Genomic DNA, 20156 nt, shown 5'->3' with positions numbered 1-20156 from the left:
AAATAACTGTAATAGTTCAGAAGGCAGAATAATTTAGCTCAGGGGTGTCAAATTCGATTTCATTGAGGGCCACATCAGTGTTGTGTTTGACCTTAGGGGGTGGGGTAGGCATGGTCATCTCAACATCATTCCTGTGAAGGGTGCCTGTGCTCTGCTAGCAAAAACAGGCTCCCGTCCGCTGTTTTTAGTTGCCAAAAATGGAGTCTGGGAGTCTGTTTTCGCTGGCAGAAGCACCTCAGGCTGGTCCTTTGCTGTTTCCAAGGTGGCCTCATGGGCTAGATCTAAATAACCTGAAGGTTGGATATGGGTCCCTGCCCTTGAGTTTGACACCCTTCTTTAGTTCAATGTTTCTCAACCTTGGCAGCTTGTAAGACGTGTTTTTCAATGTTATCAAGTTTCAGATGGGTGGAATTCAACTCCCAGAATTTTCTTGCTGGCACACTGATATATAGACATGCGCGCATGCACACACACACACACACAAACACACACACACACACACATGTATGGATAGATAGATGAATAGATAGATATGTAGGTAGGTAAATAGGTAGATAGGTAGCTAGCTGCCTTGCTAGGTAGGTAGGTAGGTAGGTAGGTAGGTAGGTGGATGGATGGATGGATGGATGGATAGATAGTCAATCCTACAATTGTAATTGATCTTGGAATTAAAGTTGTAAGTCATCACAGTCATAAAATGAAGCATCACATGACTAGATCTGATTTTTTTTTTTTACACTTTTGGTTGATATGGTTGATAAGTAAAGCTGTGGTTAAGTGAAGACATTTTCCCCATTTTTTTTGCCAGAAACATAGAAATATAGAAGATTGACGGCAGAAAAAAAACGCATGGTCCATCTAGTCTGCCCTTATACGATTTCCTGTATTTTATCTTAGGATGGATATGTTTATCCCAGCCATGTTTAAATTCAGTTACTGTGGATTTACCAACCACGTCTTCTAGAAGTTTGTTCCAAGCATCTACTACTAAAAACTTGAAGCAAACACCAGAAACTGGTTACAAAAAATAATCACAAATTGTGGTGACATAACCACAGGACGCTACAAACAGCTATAAAGATGAGCCCATTATCAAGCATCCAAATGTGATGATAGGACCACAGAGGGGGACACTGTCCTAATTTTGAAAATGGGTTGTAAGTAACTTTTGGGAGGGTTTGTTGTAACTTCAAATGTTCTGCAAGTGACCAGACAAAAATTGAGGACTATTATATAACAAGTACAGGTAATCCTCGAGTTACGAATGTAATAGATCTTGTCAATTACATTTGTAACCCCCCCAGGATTCCTTAATTTGGTCATGTTATATGAACATAATCCCTTCCTGCTTTATCCAATTCATTTGTTAATCTAATGTGTATGTCACTAAGTGCACATGAGATATCTCAGTATAGGGAAGATAATGAGGGGGCTGAGTGTTTCTGATTATCCAAGGCCTTTTCCAACCCACTGAGATATCTCATCCTTCTGCACTATGTTGCCCGAAGGGTCTTCACATGGGACCTGTGGAGACTTACCTTTCAAAGCTCAGCTCCGTTATCCAGTGAGCTGTCTCCTTAAAGCCTCTCTGTCACAATTCCTTTGCTTGCTTCAGGTGCTCCAAAATGGAGTGGTGAGAGTGAGATTTGCCTTGAAGGGCACAGGGCGGTAGTGCACCAAACTCTCCAGCTCTGAGGCACTGTTCCAGCAAGTGGTGGGCTTGGGTTCTGAGGCACTGTGTCTGCTTGTGAGAGAGGCTTGGGCTTGTTGGGGGGAGAGGAGAGGCTGACCCATTGTTTCTCTGCCTGGCTGGAGAAGGGTCCTAGCACCCAAGGCTACACAGAAGAAGTGTGTGAGCAGCATGGGGCTCTTAGGGGTGGCACCAAAGGAGCATGTTGGAGCATTTAGCGGTTGTTTGTAAGAGCAAACAACCATTGTGGTGCTGCAACATACTGTATATAACTTTGGGACTGAGTTATAAGTACTTTTGTGTGAATGTCGTAACTTTGAACTTTATCTAAGTGAACATTTGTAACCCGAAGAATACCTGCATCCGAATGTGAGGTTTTGTAGCATTAAAGAAATACAGAGCTAAGAAACTTATTTCTCTGAGAAGAAAATGATCACCATTGAGTTTCTAGTCTTCCATCAACCTAGTGTATTTTATCTATCTATCTATCTATCTATCTATCTATCTATCTATCTATCTATCTATCTATCTATCCATCCATCCATCCATCCATCCATCCATCCATCCATCCATCCATCTATTTATTTATTCGATTTTTATGCTGCCCTTCTCCTTAGACTCAGGGTGGCTTACAACATGTTAGCAATAGCACTTTTTAACAGAGCCAGCATATTGCTCCCACAATCCGGGTCCTCATTTTACCTACCTTAGAAAGATGGAAAGCCTTGAGTCAACCTTGAGCTGGTGATGAGATTTGAACTGCTGACCTAGAGATCTACAGCTTCAGTGGCCTGCAGTACAGCACTCTACCTGCTGCGCCACCTGGCTCTTCTTATTTTAAGCAACGCGTTCAAGATTCATTAAAAGTATCCGAGAATATTTTTTTTTAAAGTCCTGGCCTTAGTTAGAATAGAAAAAAAGAAAAAAAATGTCAAGTGACAACTCAGATGAAAAATGTGTACCCATTCTGTGATAGAATCAGTGATAAATATAGCAGAACACTGTTGATTTGGCATTTACTCTTTTTGGAAACAATAGACACAAATACTCTGATGGGTCCAAAATAAGAACCCGAGAAACAGCTTCTGTAAAAGGAATTGTTGGAGGTGAATAAGCAGTTCACCAAGGAGAACTAGAAGAATCTTATTTATGCAAATATATGTCCCTCTCCTCATCCAGGCACAGACTGTTTGTTTTTGTGGCTTAGAATGAGAGAAGAAAATGCACTCTTTTTTAAAAAAAAGCAATATCCATTGACAATCCAGATAAAGAGAAGGCTAAAGGATTTTTCTTCTTCTCCTGCCCATCATGTGCCAGTTTTATTTTGTGCTGCTTATAAGCTTCCATGTCACCACTTTCTATTCTTGTCTGAATAGTCAATGAAACATTAGGAAGCTGATAAGAGTACCCTGGCCTGTTACTTGGCAACGGTTGTTGAGCAGGGCTTGGAGCTGTTGATTGAAGAGATTAGCTGCTATAGATAACCTGCCTCCATTTTGCTGCTCGGCTGATGCCTGTCTTTCTATCCTCAAATGTGAACCAATAACTCCCATTGTGAATCAAGCTGGGAAGAGGATGCCAGGCTGCCTGGGCAGGCTTTAAGGCACTGCCTTAACTATATCTGCTTCCATTCAACTCACTGCATTGAAGCTTAAATTATTTTCTTTTAGTTCCAAAATAGAATATATTGCTATGGGTGTTTTTGTTTCAGGAAGGCTGCTCATTTTCATAAGATAATATTCTGGCTGGCACCCTTCTATTACTTACAAGCCAAAAGCCATTTCGTTTCATAACAGATTTGTGGTTGCTTCTCAATCATATCAAAGCTCTGACGTCTGTCAGAATAAGGGTTCAGGATGGGATATTAACACCATATTTTTCAGACTGTAAGACACACCTAGCTTTTGGGGAGGAAAACAAGAAAAGAAATCTTCCTCTGCCTCCCAGCTATTTGCCTCCTTGCAGCAAACCATGAACAGCAGTCAGTTTTAGCATAGCCTGATTTATCCCAAGCAGATGATTGGTGGTTGGATCTGCCTCCCGGGATACTTCTTATCAGCTGTTCCAGGCTGTGGGTATTGCCATTGCCTATCCCCATGAGTAGGGATAGGCGATGGTGATCCCCACTGCCTGATGAAACACGCCAAAAATGGAGCAATGTGGAGGCTGAAAAACGGGGATGTCTGGAGGCCGAAAATGGTTGTGGGGATGCGGTGATAGGAGCCAGCAGTGATGGGTGGCGATGCACAGTGACGATACCAGCAACCTGGAACAGCTGATAGGTGGTATTCCAGGAAGCAGATTCAACCACCAATCAGCTACTCGTGCTAAATCGAGCTGTGCTGAAACTAACCAGGCTGTTTGCTGTCTGCTGCAAGGAGGCAAATTGCTGGGAGGCAGGGTCTGAAAGGGGATGGTGGGTGGGTGGGGCATTGGCAACATTTTCTGTATAAGATGCACATACATTTTTACCCTCTTTTTCAGGGGGAGGGGAGTATGTCTTATACATCTATACATACATGCATGCATGCATGCATGCATGCATGCATGCATATATATATATATATATATATGTGTGTGTGTGTGTGTGTGTGTGTTTTCATAGATTTTCACAGGTACAGGTATGAAGGTCTTGACATATTTGGGTTTCTTCCCGTGTAGGTTTCAGAGATTTCTGGCGATCTTTCGACGAGGTCCCATGCTGGCGCTTCTGTCCTTGTTCTAGGTGTTCGCCCTAGAACAAGGACAAAAGCACCAGCCTGAAGATGACGAATGGGACCTTGTCGAAACATCGCCAGAAATCTCTGAAACCTACACGGGAAGAAACCGAATATATATATATATATATATATATATATATATATATATATGTCACAAAACATGTCACACACACACACACACACACACATGTAGATTGTTCTGAGTTCGGGTTTTACCCATTGTAATATTCTGAGTGTCTATGCAACGTTTCGGTGAAATCACATTCACCATCATCAGGCTGAAGTTGTTAGCTTCGTGCTGCTTTGAATATAGTTTGTTTGCAACTGCCATTTGTTCCTTATAAATAGCGGTGGGGGTTGAGATTTGGTTTATATGTTTATGTTTATGTTTATTTAGATTTGTATGCCTCCCCTCTCCACAGACTCGGGGCGGCTCACAATGTTGCAAATAGATTGGGTGGCTGTGTTTTAATGATTTGATTGGTTGGTGGAATCACATTTAGTTAAAAGATTAACATGATGATGATTGTGATATGTTTTTTGGTTAGGCGGGAAGTGTCTGGTAGGTGGGAAGTGTCATCACGTTTATTCACACTGAGGGGGTGTTTTTCTATTTTTATGGCTTCCATGATTATTCTTTTATATACGTGTTCTGTTTTGGAGAGTAATTTAGTTTTTTCGAAGTCAATTTCATGTCCTGTTTTTTTAATGTGCTGGAAAAGGGAGGAAGTTTTTTCTTTTGACTGCATTTTTATGTTCTGCAATGCGTGCGTTTATTCTTCGATTAGTTTGTCCAATGTATGTGGCTGCACATGTTTTGCATGGTATTTCATAGATTCCTTGGTTTTCAAGTTGGATTTTGTCTTTTGGGTTTCTTATTGTGTTGGATATTTTCTGATTAGTGACAAATGATGTTTTGATATTGTTTGTGGAGAATTTTGCTAATTTTGACTGTGGTGTCTTTAATGTAAGGGAGGAGGGTGATGCTATTATCATGTTCTTTGTTTTGGTTTTTGGAGGGTGTCTCTTTTTTTATTAGGTTTGTAATTGTTTTTCTTTCAAATCCATTGGAAATTAATACATCTTTGAGCTTGTTCAATTCCGTTTTCAAGTGGTTTTGGTCAGAAGAAATTTGGGAGCCAGCCCTAACCAAAAAAACATATCACAATCATCACCATGTCAATCTTTTAACTAAATGTGATTCCACCAACCAATCAAATCATTAAAACACCGCCACCCAATCTATTTGCAACATTTAAACCAAATCTCCATCCCCACCACTATTTATAAGGAACAAATGGCAGTTGCAAACAAACTATATTCAAAGCAGCACGAAGCTAACAACTTCAGCCTGATGATGGTGAATGTAATTTCACCGAAACGTTGCATAGACACTCAAAATATTACACGGGGTAAAACCCGAACTCAGAACAATCTACATACATATACCCGTGAAAATCAATATAAATATAGTACTTTCATTCAACATGCTTATTAAGACAATATCTCAGACTCAAGTAGCTTAAGGATAGTTGTGCCAATTCAATAAAGTTATTTTGCAATAGAAACTGGAAAGCTAGAAATGAATGAATAGATGAAAACTAATAAAAATAGCTGTACTTTTAATCAATCACCTCAGTAATGCTTCTGTAGCCTATTAAAAACTGTGTGCTTTATTGCATTACCAAAATATCCAAATAATATTACTTTATCATGGTTTATAACAATTTTGTGCCATAAAAATATAATCTAGCTGAGAAAATGTTAAACCTGAAGTAGAGGAAAAAAGATCTCCCTTTTATTAGAATTCAACATCAATACAAAAGCCACACTATCTCTTTAACACTTAATTGGAATAAAATTGCAATATTCAATGGATCTGAATAGCAATTATTGGATGAATCATCCCAAATGCAAAAAAACAATTTTATTTTTTTCCCTTGTAAGCACAATACAGAAGACTGGAGATGGATCCATAAGTTATTTCTAGCATCATATAAAGCATCATATAAAGCCCTTCATGGCACCGGACCGGATTATCTCAGGGACCGCCTTCTACTGCACGAATCCCAGCGACCAGTTATGTCCCACAGAGTGGGCCTTCTCCGGGTCCTGTCAACTAAACAATGTCGTTTGGCGGGACCCAGGGGAAGAGCTTCTGTGTGGTGGCCCCGGCCCTTTGGAACCAATTCCCCCCAGAGATTAGAATTGCCCCCACCCTCCTCGCCTTTCGTAAGCTTCTTAAAACCCACCTCTGCCGTCAGGCATGGGGGAACTGAGATATTCTTTTCCCCTAGACCTTTACAATTTATGCATGGTATGTTTGTATGTATGTTTGGTTTTATAATAAAGGTTTTTTTAGTTGTTTTAGTATTGGATTGTTACATGCTGCTTTTTATCACTGTTGTTAGCTGCCCCGAGTCTACGGAGAGGGGCGGCATACAAATCCAGTAAGTAAGTAAGTAAGTAAGTAAGTAAGTAAGTAAGTAAGTAAGTAAGTAAGTAAGTAAGTAAGTAAATAAATCATAACAGTGGTGGGATCCAATTTTTTTTTACTACCGGTTCTGTGGGCATGGCTTGGTGGGTGTAGTGTGGCTTGGTAAATGTTGTATGGTGGGCATGGCAGGAGAAAGATACTGTAAAATCTCCATTCCTCCATAGTTGTATTTGCCAGTTCTCTGAACTACTCAAAATTTCCATACCGGTTCAATGAACTACTCAAAGTTTCTGCTACTGGTGCTCCAGAACCTGTCAGAACCTGCTGGGTTTCACCCCTGGACTAGAAGTACATTGCAGTTAAGCGAAATACAACATTTACCAACAAATGATTGTTGATTAGATTCTTTTTTGGGTTGGATAAACATGGTTAAATAAAATTTAAGAATACAGATTTGTAATATTTATTTGTTTGTTTGTTTTATTTATTTGTTTATTTGTTTATTTGTTTATTTGTTTATTTGTTTATTTACTTATTTACTTATTTACTTATTTACTTATTTACTTATTTACTTATTTACTTATTTACTTATTTACTTATTTACTTATTTACTTATTTACTTATTTTGCCCAATGCACAATAATATACAATGAAGTTTATAGAGATATAGTAGAGAAGATATATGGGATATAGGACAGGGGACGGAAGGCACTCTAATACGCTTATGTACGCCCCTTACTGGCCTCTTAGGAATCTGGAGATTCCTAAGGGTAAAGTGTTGGGGGTTAGGTGATGACACAACAGAGTCCGGTAGAGAGTTCCACACTTCAACAACTCGATTACTAAAGTCATATTTTTTACAGTCAAGTTTGGAGCGGTTAATATTAAGCTTGAATCTGTTGTGTGCTTTTGTGTTGTTGTGGCTGAAGCTGAAGTAGTCTTTGATAGGCAGGACATTTAAAGTACACATAGGATAATACTGGCTATGAGGGATTTGCTAGCAACTCATAGCTTTTCCTCTGTAATTCCAAATTACTTGTTTCCAGATTGAGAGGAAATTATGGTCCTGGTATTGTATACGCAGAGCAGGCCTCATTCCTTCATTACTACATATAATACAGGTAATACTCGGCTTGCAAATGTTCGCTTAGCAAATGTTAAAAACTTTGGCTAACCTGAAAAAGGGGACTTTTGGCCTTGATTTGTTCTGATAGTGAAGCCCATTCTGTGGTCATGTGACTGAACTTTGGGTGCTTGGCAGTATGGCTGCATTTGCAGCACCTTGTAATCACATGGCCACATTTTATGATGCTTTTGCTGAAAATCGGCACTCACTTCCATTTTTGTAAAACTATGTGCATAGTGAACTATTGGTTTGCTTAACAACCATGGCATTTGCTTAATAACTATGGATTCTCTTAATGACTGCAATGATTTGCTTAATGACCACAATGACCACTGCCTATTGCCTACCTCTAATATACTATGTGGAATAGGGCTAACAGACCACAAAGATCCAGATGGCAGCAAAGAGAATTCTAGATAATTCCTGAGCTTTACTGCCATCTAGTGGTGTTACCATTGTTTTGCAGCCTACATATGATAATTCTAAATTAATGTCTTTAAGTATAGTACAGAATTTTTCACTTTTTGTTATTCAAATAATGCCTGTGGTGGCTCCCTCCCTCCATCCCATGATTAATAGAAGCATGGATTACTGTTTCTTGAATGGTAAAAATGTCTGAGTTTGCCTGGCATCCTAAATAATAAACTAGCCTTGCACGTTTTAGAATAAATAACACATTATACTAACCCAGCCCATTATTAAGCAAGAAAAATGATAAAACATTTTGATAAAAGATTAATTGAAAGATAATTTTATATAGAAGTTGCCTCTGTTTAAAATATTCAATAAGCAACTCTGAACATTAGTTTGCAGCTATTTGCAAAAAACAAGACAAAGAAATCCCCCCCTCTGCAGTACATTCTAATTAAACCTATAATTGAACAGGATTGCTTTGTATGACTGGGTTTCTGAATTATACTAATCCTGTTTTTTAATTATCATGACTTGGTTTGCACATAATGCAAAGGAGTCATGATCGGTGAACTTGGGTAAATGGGCACTTTCACAAACAAACCATGCATTAGAAGGTATTCAAAGCTTTTTATTTATTTATTTATTATTTATTAATTGGACTTATATGCCGCCCCCCACTCTGTGGACTCTAAAACCATTAATGTGGGCCACTTGAAGTCCAAAAGTCTTGGAATAAAGATGATTCTACATACTGAAATATAGAGTGATCTTGCTTTATATGGAGAGAACAGTTCCTTTAAGAAGTGTTTATGTGAGAGTGTAAATCTCACTTCAAACCAGGAAACATACTCTTTTAATAGAACTGTTTTCTTGCTATGTGGGATTAGGTGAGTGCAGTCAATAATAATTTATGGCAGTACTGTATTTTTTAAAGTTGAAATGTTAGAAATGTGTGGCTGAATTTCTTAAATTCCTCAGCTAGCTTTATTGAAGAAGTCCCCACATCTTAAAGCTGCCAAGTTTGGAAAACTCTGCGTTATTGGGTTATCTCTTATTTATAAAGTAAGCGATAGTTCTTGGGGGAAGTACAATATAACAAAATTTAAAGATGTTCCTTCACATATAGGAACATAAAGGAAAATCAACAGTAATACTTACAAATTCTAATGCATACAGCTCAATGATGTGGAAACAAACATACGTATTTGTATCATATTGTTGCAGTTTGGTGAATATTCTATGTTATCACTGATATACAATTAATGCTGTAGTATGAAATATTAAAAACTGAACTCGTAGATGACCCTCACTTAGTCAAAGACCTTGGAGTACCCATATCCAATGACCTAGGTGCTGGAGCCCACTGTAACAGCATTGCCAAAAAAGCATTAAGAGTTATAAATTTAATCTCACGTAGCTTCTTCTCTAGAAACACTGATTTACTAACCAGAGCATACAAAACATTTGTCAGACCAATTCTTGAATACAGCTCGCCTGTATGGAATCCACACTGCATAACAGACATTAATACAATTGAAAGAGTCCAGAAATTCTTCACAAGAAGAGTCCTCCACTCCTCCTCACATAACAAATTATCTTACTCCTCCAGACTTCAAATACTACCTTTAGAAAATTTATAACTACATAGCCTCCAAACTGATTTAGCTGTTGTTCACAAAATCATACATCATACATACATTAGTGACTACTTCACCTTTAACAACAACACAAGATCATGTAACAGATACAAGTGTAAATTGCTCCAAACCTGACTGCAGAAAATACGATTTCAGCAATAGAGTGGCCAATGCCTGGTATTCACTACCTGACTCTGTCATTTCTTCCCTTAACCCCAAAATCCTCAACCTTACTTTATCTACAGTCGACCTCTCCCCTTTTCTAAGAGGTCTGTAAGGGGCGTGCATAGGAGCACCATTGTGCCTACAGTCCCTGTCCTACTGTCTTTTTATCCTTTCTATTACTACGTTCTACTTATGTTATGTCAATATAAACTATAATTCTATACTTGTTTGACAAATAAATAATAAAGAAAGAAATAAAAATAAAGAAAACGTCATTTTGTTCTTGTAAGGAATGAAAGGTTCCTTACTAGGAAGTATTTTCCTAATCCAAAATATATGGCATGGCAAGATTTTTGATTTACTGTCAGAAATCCCTTTGTCCTTGATAAAACAGATAAACTGGGGGCTAATTCTGCTGACATTTTGTTTTGGAAACATGGTGTGAAAGTTTATGATTTCTTTATTTAAATTTGCTTCCCAACAATATTAGGTTAATAATTTATTCCAGTCTTAAAATGCAAAATTACCCTGATATAAACCATATGCTTTATAATATAGGACTGTGTCAATGTAATAATTTCTGCACTTTATAAATTACAGATGTATTGCTTGCATTGCGAATTTTATTTTTTTTTACAAAATTGTTTCATTGGTTGGTTGAAATCCCACAGAAAAAGACACTTGTAAATTAATTTTTAATATTAGGTTCTGCTAGTCAAATTTAACTGTCCCTTTTGATTATAAATGCAATATCTGCAGTAATTACTAAATTAAAACACGCTCTACAAAGAACAGCATGCTAATTAAACTTGTTGCATTTCAGTGGTTTTCTTTGGATCACAAAGAAGGAGAGAACAACAATAAATGCATCTCTCCTTCCTTTTTTTTAGAGCCTAGGGCTGCAGATGGTCAGAAGGTATTATAAACACCTAGGCTCTAAATTAGTTTTTTTTGTATGGAAGGGAGAAAGGTAATTTTATGTTTGAACTCCCCTCTGCCTATTTGCGCCTCACATAGGAAGCTTGTCTTGAAATGAACAATTCTCTAAATAAAGACTAATTAGGACCTAAATTAATTAGAAGGTGTGATATGAAAAGGGTTTGATGAGAAGAGTCTGTCATTTTAGGCAAATGGAATGGAGCTAAATAAATTAGGTTTCATTAATATCTCATTGTTGTGTGAGCAGCTCCCTTTTATTGCATTCATTAGACAGCACTACATTAAGCTAGCTTTGCCTGCCTATTATTGATTCAACATTCATTTACCACTCCAGAATTTTTTTTTGGGGGGGAGGGGGGAGAGGGGGGGAAGGAGGGAGGGAAGGAAGGATGGGGGAAGAGAAAGATTACTACTTCTGAGAACAAACATCAGTATTTCCTTTGAATTTTGGTTTTCACAAGGAATATTATTTTTTTTTGCTTTGGCATTGCTTAGGGTGGGAACATGGATAAAAAGGAATGGAAGGGTGATAACAGAAATGCCCGCAGTTTATTTTTCATTTCATGAAAGTGGAAAACATTATAAAAGGATAATACAAATTTCTTGATGTAATAGAAGTAACATCGAATAACATTATTTTCTCCTTTTCTTCTCCAGATGGAGTATTTGGGGAATGTCAGCGAGTTCCAGTGATAGAGATAAACAAGTATGAAATTTCACCATCAACACTTCATCGTTTGAGAATCGTCTTGGAGAAACTGCTGCACAGAGGTATGCTGCAGAATATTTGGCTCAGAATATATATATATTTTAAAAAAAGAATTAAAAAAAATTTAAATTTTTTTTTTAAAAAAGCTGCACAGAGGTACATTGCAGAATATTTGTCTCAGAGTATTAAAAAAAAATCTTTAAAAAATTCTAAGTTAGTGGTTTAACATTCAGCATCTTTATTTTACATTATCATTTATTGTTCTGTCGAGCTCTCTGGTAGAATCCTCCCGAAAATTCACAGATACAAATTTCAGACACACACATGTTTGCAAATTCAAAACAATGTTCTTTATACCGAAAATTCAAATAAACTAAGCACTCTTTTTGTATAGCAAAGAGCACTCGTCTCCAAACAAACTGGTAATTTGTACAAGTCCCTTATCAGTTCTGTGATACTTAGCTTGCAGCTGTGAGGTAATTCACAGTCCTTCTTCACACACTTCAGCACAGCAAGGTCAAAGTCAGCAAGGCAGGCACGAAACACAACGCTCAGATAATCCTCCACAATGGCCAAACCCACATGCTGCTATTTATAGCAGCCTCACTAATTACCACAGCCCCACCCAACCACAGGTGGCCTCATTTTCTTTGATAATAATCTCTCAGTTGTTGTTGCCTATGCATCGCTCTCCGCATGCGTGGCTGTATCATTAACTCTTGTTCCGAATCCAAGGAGGAGCTAGATAATTGATCTCCTTCTGAGCTGTCTGCCACACTCTCCTCCATCCTGTCACTCATGTCTTCTTGGTCAGAGGAACCTTCATCAGCAGATTCCACCGGGAGCAAAACAGGCCTGTGGCATGTGGATGTCTCCCCAGTCCTTGGGGCAGGAGCTGGGCCAGAACTAACCACAACAATTTGTAGGAATAAGGAAGGGGATGATCTAAGTCTGGGGTGTCAAACTGGCGGCTCACGGGCCAGATGCATCACTCATAGGCCACACCCATCCCAGCTCCATGAAGGGGAAAAACCTCATGAAAGGTCATTTGACGGCAATGTGCCGCCGTGAGTTTGACATCTGTGATCTATCTTGATTAAAAGTAAAACTGTCAGAAAGGCATTCTTCCTCATGTATTTATCTATCTATCTATCTATCTATCTATCTATCTATCTATCTATCTATCTATCTATCTACCTACCTATTTATCTATCTATCTATCTATCTATCTTTCATTCATTCATTCATTCATTCATTCATTCATTTATTTGATTTCTATGCCGCCCTTTTCCTGAACTCAGGGCGGCTTACAACAAAGATAATGATTACCTGTGTTTTTATTTTTTATTTTTATTTTATTTATTTTTTATTACTTGGATTTGTATGCCGCCCCTCTCCGAAGACTCGGGGCGGCTCACAACATGTAAAAAGACAAATCATAAGTAATCAACAATTTAAAATTTTAAAGATTTAAAAACCCCCACAAACTAACAGACTCACACACAAGCATACCATATATAAATTCAACGTGCCCAGGGGGGGGGGATGTTTCAATTCCCCCATGCCTGACGGCAAAGGTGGGTTTTAAGAAGTTTACGGAAGGCAGGAAGAGTAGGGGCAGTTCTAATCTCCGGGGGGAGTTGGTTCCAGAGGGCCGGTGCCGCCACAGAGAAGGCTCTTCCCCTGGGGCCTGCCAACCGACATTGCTTAGTTGACGGGACCCGGAGAAGGCCCACTCTGTGGGACCTAATCGGTCGCTGGGATTCGTGCGGCAGGAGGCGGTCTCGTGTTTATTGCCTTCTTCCAGGAATTCTATGCATCCTTAAGCCAAGGAAGAGGGAAACTATTCCTTTGCTGGTCTCAACCTTATAACATAGTGGTTGTTAACATTTTCTTCACCACAATCCCCTTTTAAATACCCCACGTGGCCACAGAGCATGGCCCTCCCAAGGCTTAACTTAAGATTTAAATCATAACATTTCCTAATGATATTGTAGCCCCCCTCCCCCCCTGAGTCCGTGGATCATAGGTTGAGAACTAGTGCTATAGCATGTTCAAGGGTAATGGTAAAATCCTCCCTTGAGTTGAACTCAGTTCCTGTTGATTCTATGCACACAGTCATTTTGTTTCTTGGCAACAATATGGAAATATTTGCCGTGGTCTTCTTTCAGGTGTAATTTGATTCTAGTTTAACCTACCATCGTAGTTTTTTCTTGTGATCTCCCATCCAAAGAAACACTGATACCATGTTGAGGCTAATAACTTCAACGAAATCCATCTGCCATTGCAAGTCAAATCATACATACATTATTACCTACATACTACTATGTCAGCTCACAATCTACTATGTCAGCTCACGGCCAAATAGCAACCGATTTATTTCTTTTCATATTTTCTGTAGAAGATTCATTTTCTGCCATTTGGCCCTATGTCTTCTCTGATAATAAGATATTCACTTTTATTGCTCTTACAATTACCATCTGTGTTTTTTCCCCTTTATTCTCCCATGGATTAATTCCAAATTAGGCCCTTGATCAAAGCAAAGATCAGAGTTGTGCTAGATTCATTATCAATAAAATAAAGTTTTAAAAAACACTAAAACATTTCGATTAATTCAGAAGACTGGAAAAGGGCTACTTTAGTTTCACAAGCTGCAGATTCTAACACGAAGTTGATTCTATTCACTGTTGATATAAAGCTGTTCTTTTAATCAAAGGATTTTCAACTTATGTGAAATGTTTCATTTTCATCTAAATATGCTGCAGTTGATTGCTGCTTTGTATAAGTTATCACTTTGTTTCTATGTGCATATTAGGGTGCTCTGTCTGATGTTCTTTGCAGCATTATAATCAATATGGAAATGGGGGGAATCAAAATATCTTCAGTCTTTTGTTCTCCTTTGTGTACTTGCGAGCCATCTTTTTCATTTACGAATTATGTTATCTGTATTATAAAAGAGAAAAACACCTTTGTTTTCCATCTGCACAGTATCATAAAATATAACATCTGTCTTTTGTATCTTCTACATCAATGACCAATAGTCTTTTTGTGATCAAGTTCATTTTTTTTTAAAAAAGTAAATAAATCTGAAAGCCAAATACTATTTGGGCATTAGAACAGAATAGTAATAGCTGTGAAAAAGGCTGAGGTTTTTAAAGACATTTAATTTCTGTCTAAAATTCTATTGAAAATTGCACAGCTGTTATTCACTGAAATTCTGCAAGTAATTTTGATACTTTCTGATGGGGGTGGAAAAGGCTTGCCAGAAAGCTGGATGTGACCCAAAGGTTTTTTTTTCTTTTTTTACATTTTCATAGATTAACTATTATCCCAAATGCATGTTATTAAATATTAAATAGAGGTATTTGTAAACATCACAGCCACAAAGGATTTTCACTACAACAACTGCAAGGGTAACTCGTCAATGTAACTTAAAATACAAAATAACTGTATAACAGCTGGCTTTTTATACCCATCTTGCTTCTTTCACTCGTGATCGGCCCACTAGTGCACAACCAGCACATTATACACGTGTAATATGGGTTTGCCATGCACACATCACTTAAAATTGGGATCTTCTCTAGGAATAGAGAATTTAGACCTGAGCTGCCTTCCTTCTATAAATACTGGTGGCTGGGTGTGGTTTGATGGCTCAGCAATTGCCTGCTGTGTAGAAACTTCCTGGTGAGTCAGTGGGGTAACAATTGGGGTCGTTGATGTAGCTGAGGTATGCTGATTAGTTAATGGTTGTAGATTAGGCGTGATATCCTGAGTAGATATCACGCCTAATCTACAACCATTAACTAATCAGCATACCTCAGCTACATCAACGACCCCAATTGTTACCCCACTGACTCACCAGGAAGTTTCTACACAGCAGGCAATTGCTGAGCCATCAAACCACACCCAGCCACCAGTATTTATAGAAGGAAGGCAGCTCAGGTCTCGCAGTGTTCGCCTGAGAACAAGGACAGAAACACCAGCCTGAAGATGACGAGTGGGACCTCGTCGAAACGTCGCCAGAAATTTCCAAATCCTACACGGGAAGAAACCCGAATATACCAAGACCGTCATACCTGTACCCGTGAAAATCTACGAAAACAAATATATATATTCATGTTAACCTAGTTATAATAGAGCCATGTTAACCTAGCTGATGGCTGGTCATCTTTCAACATAATAGGAAATAATTAATTCTTTGTATGTACCAAACCTTGTGCATTCTTATTTCCTTCTGTTGCCTCATTCTGTGACTTTTGAATAAAATTCTCTGTACATTCAGGGCAGGGGTGGGTTCCAAAATTTTTTATTACCACTCTTGGTTGTGGCTTGATTTTGTTAAAATGGCATGATTTTGTGGGAGTGGCTTGATAGTCATGTGACTGGGTGAGTTATTTGGCAGTCATGTGACTGGTGAGAGTGGCTTTACAGTCATGTGACTTGATGGCTTGGCTTGGTTGTCATGGCTTGGGTGGGCTTGGGTGGGCGTGACCAACTTGACGTCATTCATGTCAGAGGTTAGGGTTAGGGTGCCTGGCCTCTCTTTGCCTCAAAGGCTCCAATGAGATACAATTTCCCTGTCTATTTAGTACTACTGAACATCCAAAATATACTGTTTAATCATATGTATATATGCCATATGTGCATATACATATTACACATAGGCACAAAATATACATTATCTACCATATATACTGTATGTGTATGTACACACACACACACACACACACTCTGTGGCAGCCCTGACCCTCTGGAATCAACTCCCCCCAGAGATTAGGACTGGCTCCACCCTCATTGCCTTTTGCAAGCTCCTTAAAACTCACCTCTGTTGTCAGGCATGGGGAAATTGATTCCACTGGGCTGTTTCCGCTTTATGTATGGTTTGTATGAGATGTATGATTCTTATATTAACGGGTTTAAAATTGTTTTAATTTTGGATTTGTATTGTTTCTGTTGTTGTGAGCCGCCCTGAGTCTTCGGAGAGGGACGGCATACAAATCTAATAATGAATGAATGAATGAATGAATGAATGAATGAATGAATGAATGAATGAAAGGGTTTTGTTATGATGAGATTTAGCTGCCTAGAATCTTTGGGGATTGGGTGGTACACGAGTAAATAATATATAGATTACAACTAGGATTTTTATTAGTTTTTGTTTCACCTGCTAGCTTTTTCATAACATAAACTTTTAACACAATTTGTTAATGAAATAGGATTGTTTCTATAAGGCAATCTAATGTCATTACAGCCCACATTTCCTTTCTTTAGAGTAGGAGGCAAGACACAAAGAGAGTAAAAATAAGAAAAGTAGGGTTTAAAAATTGTAGCTGATGCTTGGACTCTCTGCTTGTGTCAATGTATGAATTAAGTAAGATGATTTTGCAATAAAAATCCCATAATGAGGTATCTTAGCTCACCCGTAATTCTGATAATTGCTGCAGTAATTGAGTTCCAGGATTGTACTTTGCTTTTATAGAAACTTAATGTGCTCCTTATATACCTTTTAGTAGCTCTTCAAGGCTGGATGGACAATGAGAGGGTTTCTTTTCCTGAATTATTATGGAAGCTTTAGCGCCACTTTTATCCATTTTATGTGTTAATAATTGAGGAAGAATAACCATTTTAAGAATTCACTGTAATTTTAGAACTGAACTAAAAAGGATACCACTTCCTCTTTGTATAAGGGAACATTTTAAACATATAAAATGTTTCTTAATTGAGCAAATTTCCTTTTAAGAAAAATAATGACAAGAAAAGCTTTAATTACATACATTCAGTAATGCAACACTTATTTATTATTCTAACACTATCTTTAAAAGCTTAATATGAGACTGGAACTTTCTTTAAAAAGTGAAATACTATGTCATAATGGCAGACAATGTGCAGAATTTTTTTTTAAAAAAACGAGAGAACAAAGATTTGACTTCATCTATTTTACAATTAACCACGAATCTTGAATATATTGCTTCAGTTTAAAAGAGTAAATCCTTGTTTGTTTCGAGGAATTGAAATCTGGATTTCTTCAGTCAACTCTTTTATGTTTTCATAGTTTCAAAAATTGGCAATAAAAATGAACAAATAGGGCATCTCATAATTTTTGAAATTTTCTCTTTTAAAAGAATTTGGACCTCTTCTATTCCTGAAAGCTTTTTCTTATTTTTTTAATATTTGATTTTATTGGTAAACAATAACACTACAGTAAAGAGGTAAAGTATTGTGTCAAGCAAACCTGGTGGATTATTTTCACTGTGGAAAATAAGAGGATATAAAAAAATATTTCATTGTGCAATAGATTGACAGTATTTCATCCATCTTTTGACATGTTTTTTGTAGGTTACAGTACAACAGGAAAAAACTCAGTATACAGTGCTTGAAGTCAAAGTTGTAAAATCCAGTCTTATTGTCAGGTCATTTCTGATTTAATTGGGGGTGGGGGTCTCTCTGACATCTTTCTTCAGGAGTTGAACTTTTCAAACAGAATGGTAGTTAGTGACACCAGAATATAGTCTGCAACCTGAATAGAGACAAAATAAATTCTGGACCATTACTCTTTTAACAAGATGCTTCATGGCAATTACTTTAATGGGAAAATAGAGTGCAATTTCTAGAACTGGAAAAATGAGTTGGTTTTATAGTTATTTAAAATGTAACGTTCTACAGAAGATTAGAATTTACAGTATATTGTGTTTCTGTTTTATTTCAGATTTTCTATCTCTTTATTCAGAAGTACAGTTTCTACAACTTATGTCTTTTCTCTTATGTAAATCACAGTAAATTGACTTACGTACTTTTAAAGTTTCGTTTTGCCTTCTTTTGCTAATTTCACCCCAATTGTCTTTTAATAAGCACATCATCTTTTTGACGTTATGTCACAAAAATACTTTATTTCTGCTACCTGCCTATCTTAGTTATTTCCTTAGTTTTCCATTTATTTGTAAGAGTATTTCTCTTTTTTCATTTTTATATGATTGTAATACAGTGTTCCCTCAATTTTCGCGGGTTCGAACTTCGCGGAAAGTCTATACCACGGTTTTTCAAAAATATTAATTAAAAAATACTTTGCGGGTTTTTTCCCTATACCACATTTTTTCCCATCCGATGATGTCATATGCCATCGCCAAACTTTCGTCTGCCTTTAATAAATATTTTTTTTAATAAACTTTAATAAATAAACATGGTGAGTAATAATCTGAATGGTTGCTAAGGGGATGGGAAATTGCAATTTAGGGATTAAAAGTGCTAAAGGAAGGCTTGTGATACTGTTCATAGCCAAAAATAATGTATTTACTTCTGCATCTCTACTTCGCGGAAATTCAACTTTCGCGGGCAGTCTCGGAACGCATCCCCCGCGGAAAGCGAGGGAACACTGTATTGGCTTTTTCAATTATATTGATTTTCTCCCCTGTAAGCCAGCTATCTTGTCATATTGATGCAGTTATTAAAACTGTTCTTTCTTTCTTTTCTTTTGCTGTCTATCATGGTGACCCCTTCATCATTATTTATGACAAGCCAAGAAAGGGTTTCCTTTATTTATCAATATAGTCTTTCCGATCTTACCTTCTTTATGTTTCATCAATGTTAATTCTATCTATCCTGCTGATATATTTTTATATACCCTATTTCCCACAAAATAAGACATCCTCTGATAATAAGCCCAACAGGGCTTTTCAATACATGGCAATAAGGCCAAGTGCTTATTTCAGGGTTAAAAAAAATAAAAGACAGGATCTCATTTTCGGGAAAACAATGTGCAATTTTTTTTCCTGTGCCCCCATTAGCTTACATTTTAATTACACATATGTTAATATCTAGCCTCTTAATCATTAAAGGAGCCCCAACTTTTAAAAGCACTTGGTCGTAGTTGGGGAGAATGTTGGAAATAACTTAGGAAGCAGCTGCATGAGTCTGGAATCAGTTGTAGTAGCTATATGCAGCTTTCAAAGAGCCTGTTTAAAAAAATAAATAAAGAATTGCTCATATAATAGCAATAAAATATGTGGGTTAACTCATGAGGGTGATGGAAACAACCCTTGTGTTCCTGAAAAAAAGACTTATTAAGAAACAATTAGTGGAATTTGCCCTATTTCCTGACTGTTGCTTCTAAAAAGGCTTTTAATAGGCATTACAGTGTTCCCTCGATTTTCGCGGGTTCGGACTTCGCGAAAAGTCTATACCACAGTTTTTCAAAAATATTAATTAAAAAATACTTCCTGGTTTTCCCCCCCTATACCACGGTTTTTCCCGCCCGATGACGTCATATGTCATCGCCAAACTTTCATCTACCTTTAATAAATATTTTTTTAAATAAACTTTAAT

The 20156-nt window shown here is 37.4% G+C and overlaps 1 protein-coding gene across 1 annotated transcript in view; it reads left to right on the top strand.

Annotated features, from left to right (window-relative positions):
• PTPRN2 (protein tyrosine phosphatase receptor type N2) overlaps positions 1-20156 on the top strand; it is a 797416-nt gene that overhangs the window by 132790 nt on the left and 644470 nt on the right. Inside the window, exon 3 of the mRNA XM_070729468.1 lies at positions 11786-11899. Coding sequence (XP_070585569.1) covers positions 11786-11899 — 114 coding nt within the window. The remainder of the gene's footprint in view (positions 1-11785; positions 11900-20156) is intronic.

This window comes from Erythrolamprus reginae, chromosome Z, assembly GCF_031021105.1.
Source record: "Erythrolamprus reginae isolate rEryReg1 chromosome Z, rEryReg1.hap1, whole genome shotgun sequence".
NCBI classification, from domain to species: domain Eukaryota; kingdom Metazoa; phylum Chordata; class Lepidosauria; order Squamata; family Dipsadidae; genus Erythrolamprus; species Erythrolamprus reginae.
This window is presented reverse-complemented; position numbering and strand designations above follow the sequence as displayed.